This window comes from Tachysurus vachellii, chromosome 25 (assembly GCF_030014155.1).
Source record: "Tachysurus vachellii isolate PV-2020 chromosome 25, HZAU_Pvac_v1, whole genome shotgun sequence".
NCBI lineage: Eukaryota > Metazoa > Chordata > Actinopteri > Siluriformes > Bagridae > Tachysurus > Tachysurus vachellii.
In genome coordinates this window covers 1357501-1362500 of record NC_083484.1, presented here as the reverse complement: position 1 = coordinate 1362500, position 5000 = coordinate 1357501, and the positions used below count along the sequence as shown (strand labels likewise).

Here is a 5000-nt window from a genome sequence, read left to right as displayed (position 1 = left end):
TGAACAGCGGGGGGCACGGTGGCTTAGTGGTTAGCACGTTCACCTCACACCTCCAGGGTGGGGGTTCGATTCCCGCCTCCGCCTTGTGTGTGTGGAGTTTGCATGTTCTCCCCGTGCCTCGGGGGTTTCCTCCGGGTACTCCGGTTTCCTCCCCCGGTCCAAAGACATGCATGGTAGGTTGATTGGCATCTCTGGAAAATTGTCTGTAGTGAGTGAATGAGAGTGTGTGTGTGTGTGCCCTGTGATGGGTTGGCACTCCGTCCAGGGTGTATCCTGCCTTGATGCCCGATGACGCCTGAGATAGGCACAGGCTCCCCGTGACCCGAGGTAGTTCGGATAAGCGGTAGAAGATGAGTGTGAGTGAGAGAATGAGAACTTCTTCTGCTGTTTCACTGCGTTAGATGAAAAGAGAGGATGGATGAACAGTTGCTTCTTTGAGCACACGAGGGCGCTGCTGTGATATTATGTGAACACATTATGAGAGCACATTTTCCCTCTCATGTTTACCTGTGATTTTAGAACCACTTTTAGAGATCGTAGAGAATTTGTGCCCTTAAAATATTTTATTTATTTATTATTATTTTGTAAAAATAAACTCTTTCAGTCCAAGTGTGAAAGCTTTCCCTTAACTGGTTGGGCTGTATTTAAGTGTTATAGGCGGTCGTATAGAGTTAATAGCACAGTTACGATGCCTGTAAAGAACATTTCCTCATGTGTTTCACAATACAAACATTTTACTGAGACTTTTCCCATCAAAACTTTTATCATCTTGTTCGTTACTTTATTCGCCGCGGCCTTTTTAAACAACATCCACGAGGCGTTATGTGTGGACTTGTGACTAATAACATGAGAATGCTATGATCGCTAGTTAGAAAGTGGTCCTTCAGATGTTCCTGATCCATGTGAGGAAGTTCAAGCTCTTTGCTTTCTACTTTCTTTCTGCTCAGAGAACTACAGTTGTGACGTCACCATGAAAAACAATCGCTAACATCTCAGAGGAAGAGAAAAACAAACACAACACCAACCAACACTTTTACAGCAAAGCAGAAAACAAACAACAAACACGCAGGCATAAGTAATGGCACCCATGGCACTGATTTAAACACTGGCACGTGGGAAATAAATAAATAAATAAACAAATAACCGGGGGGGCACGGTGGCTTAGTGGTTAGCACGTTCGCCTCACACCTCCCGGGTCGGGGTTCGATTCCTGCCTCCACCTTGTGTGTGTGGAGTTTGCATGTTCTCCCCGTGCCTCGGGGGTTTCCTCCGGTTTCCTCCTCCGGTCCAAAGGCATGGTAGGTTGATTGGCATCTCTGGAAAATCGTCCGTAGTGTGTGATTGTGTGAGTGAATGATAGTGTGTGTGTGTGTGTGTGCCCTATGATGGGTTGGCACTCCGTCCAGGGTGTATCCTGCCTTGATGCCCGATGACGTCTGAGATAGGCACAGGCTCCCCGTGACCCGAGGTAGTTCGGATAAGCGGTAGAAGATGAATGAATGAATAAATAAACCGGATTTGTCCTGTTTAATTCTTCCTTTTTTCTTCTTTCTTCTCTTTTAGAGGCAACTTATACATTTATATTCGATAATCAGTTTTTTTTTTTCGGTTGCTTCATGATTAATAAGGTATAATTAATATGCTACAATAGTCAAATAAATTCCATCCATGATGTAAATTTATTACAGTAAAATACAGAAAATTTACAGGAAAAAATTGTTGGTGCTATTTCTCTGTGACACAAGAAAAAAGTCATTAATAAAATTAATAAAATACATTAATGGTGACGAAAACATCATCCTATAATGTGTATTACCGAAAAATGTCACACAGCAATAAAGTGAACAAATGAGGAAGATATACGTATTAAAACTCGATCAAATTGAGCTAAAAATTAATAAATAAATAAACAAATAGAGGGCAGTGTTGAGAAAAAATGTGCTTAATTCTTTTTATTCTTTTTTTATTTAATTCTTTCTATTTTTTGCTTCTGTTTTTTTTAAAAATCAAATATGTATAAAATGAACAAGAATGAAAAACAACACAAACGTTAGCTCACTTTTACACAGCTGCATATTTTGTACATGTGTTTTCTCTGAATAGATGAAATATATTTAGTTGTCATGCATCATGTTTTTAAACCACTTTCAGTGACATTTAACTCGTCCGTTTAACAGCCAACGGCGCGGCGTCTTCGTTACGCGGAAAAACTTCGTTTCTTCGTGTATTCGATAAGAACATCAGCTGAAACGTTAAGCGAAAAGCCGAAACCTAATTAAAATAGAGAACGAATATTTAAATATAAAAAACATAATCCATTACAACAACACTACTACTTTAATTTGTACAAATTAAGAACACTGAAATATATTAGCATGGCTAACGTGGCAGTAGATCAAAAAGAAAGTATCTTTCCATGACTCCGTGACGGAAAGTCAAATGGTGAGAAGGTCTGAGAAGCTCCTACAAATCTCCAGCTACGTCTTGAGCAGCTCTGCGGTGGAGGAGCTGATAGGTTTAGCTCCATTTCAACAGCTAACAATCAACAGTGATTAGCTGAGGGAGAGCCTACAGTACATCAGTTATGGTACTGAAGCTACAATTCCAGCCTTTTTGTCTGAACACAGTGAAGGCAGAGCCTTGGCCGAGTAGACCAGTAGAGGGCGTCGCCGTGTCCGCCAGTCCATGTCCAGGTCCTCAAATAGCCACAGGATGGTACTGATGAAGACGGGTGTTACGTCCCCTCCGCCTTGCTCTTCTCAGGTTTGGGATCGGAGTCTGAAGAGCTCGAGCTTTTCTCTCCATCGTTCCCTTCGTCTTAATGGAAAGAGATTTTAAAAGGGTTAAAAACATAAAAACGGGAGCAGAAAGATATCTTCTTTAATCCATTAAGATGCCTGCGCTGTCAGTGCAGCCAGAGACAACACTACGCTACGGACCAGGAGGTTCTGAAAAGTTATTGTTTCCATAGTAACAGCTCACGAGTTCAGCGATATACAAAGACAACCTTCTCCGCCTGCACCTCGGCTAGTTCCTCGACAGCACTCGAAGACTCAGACATCATACAAACAAAACAGAACCTATACAATGAGTATAAAATGTTTATGAAATAAAGAATATCTACACTGAAAATCTGGAAGAAAAAATGAGATAATTAGATAATGAGTCTCACTTTCATTTAATTTGTGGATTTGATTTTAAAACAAGATCCTGACGGAGTGATTTGTTTACAAGCCAGACTCAAGAAAAGATGAATAAAAATAATCCACACATTTTCTTTTCTCTTTTTCTTTCTACAGTAAACCGTCATACTAAATGTAACCCATATCTGGCAACCCGACTACCTCACGATGGATATTTCTAGCAGGTTGCCATATTTGGGATAAATACACTCAGATTCTGCTCTTAAAACATGTTTCTTATACATATTTATTGCATATATTTTATATATATATTGGTTTTAAATCCCCAGAGCTCATCGGGACCAGAGCCGTATTTGTTCTTATCGTCGCCGAAGAAGTCGAGATGTTCTCACGTGCCTGTTTTGTTGACGTTGAGCTCAGAAAGCGTCTGCGAGAGTCCACTAACGTCCAGCCCTCCCGATTCCCCCAGAATATCATGCACCGCATTCCTTCTACCCGTCCTTCCGGAGGCTATGAAGTCTTCATACGTTGCCTCCACATCAGTCATATCTAATTTATTTCAACATAGCAGTCTGAAAGAGAGAGAAAGAATAAAAAAAAATAATAATAATCAAACATTACATGTATTTCTATAAACGTTAACACACAAGAAAAGCCCAGGAGGAAAAGGTTAGTAGAAGTGAAGGAATGAATGATTAGCTTGCTAGCTGGAGAGATGATTAGCATTACATCACAAGCTCGCTAAGATCTCAGAGATTCTGTTAGATCCAAAAGTATAATCAGATTTTTAAATACAAACAATCACAAAACAACACAATTAACATTAACAAGTTCATCTTCATGGAGTTTTTATTTTCCTACAGTTTTTATCCTGCTCACTCGTTTTCAGACATACAGCTGTTTTGCTAACTTGGGACAATGTGCTGAAGCATTCATGTGGATACGAGACCACAGTGCGCTAAGCCACCGCTCTAATCCACTGGAGATCGGATTTGCAGGGATAAGAACTAGCTTACGCTGTGACCTTAGGAAGACATTAAAGTGATAGCATCCTCTGTTCCAGAAGTCTGGAAATCGGAGGGACTTTACAGCTAATACGACTGCTTACATTCTGTATTTACAACGAAACCTTTCAACTTCATCTCCATCCAGCATTAAAGGTAACTGCTGTTGTATTTTCGTCGTAACGTTAAAGGCGACGAAAAATCCGAATCTTCAAGAAATTCTATAATTAAAAATAAGGATAAATATTTATTCAGCAGCTTCCCTTAGACTTATAAGTGAGTTTGGTGTAAACAGGTTTTTTTTTAATCCTTTTTTAATGATTTTTTTTTTTTATAATAAAGAAACAGCTTGAATTCCACCAAGCTGCAACTGCTGGGCCCCTGAGCAAGGCCCTTAACCCTCAGTTGCTCAGTTGTAAGTCACTCTGGATAAGGGTGTCTTCTAAATGCCGTGACAAGCCGCGCTGCTATAATTAGCGTGTGTCATCATCACGGCGCTCTCGTTCTCAGCTGTTCAGTTCACGTACGGTGTCACGGGGCGGATAAACACTCCGAACGAGGTCAGCAACTTTGAGTGCCGACCGTGCTGACTGAGATATTCCGGCTCATTGTGGACTTTACTCAGAAATCATTCAGATGAGGTGCAAATGTCAAGCAGGCTTCATCCAGGATTCTGGTTCAGGATCAGTCATAACGTGTAGATGCTAATTACTACCCCAGAGTCATGACCCCCAAACATCAATAAGAATAAGATGAATAATTAGAAAACATGTCAGAACTAAAAGGAGTCTCCAGTGTCAGGGTTCAGAACAGTCACAACAGTGTCATAGGTTTCTAACATTTCGAGTTTATT

At 40.5% G+C, this 5000-nt stretch overlaps 1 protein-coding gene across 1 annotated transcript in view; it reads right to left on the bottom strand.

The window, feature by feature from the left end:
- Nucleotides 1-1733: 1733 nt before the first annotated feature.
- Nucleotides 1734-5000, bottom strand: part of pkia (cAMP-dependent protein kinase inhibitor alpha) — a 6329-nt gene continuing 3062 nt past the window's right edge. Inside the window, exons 2-3 of the mRNA XM_060861846.1 lie at nucleotides 3540-3715; nucleotides 1734-2817 (exon numbers count right to left, since the gene is read on the bottom strand). Coding sequence (XP_060717829.1) covers nucleotides 2735-2817; nucleotides 3540-3690 — 234 coding nt within the window. The 5' untranslated portion in view covers nucleotides 3691-3715 and the 3' untranslated portion in view covers nucleotides 1734-2734. The remainder of the gene's footprint in view (nucleotides 2818-3539; nucleotides 3716-5000) is intronic.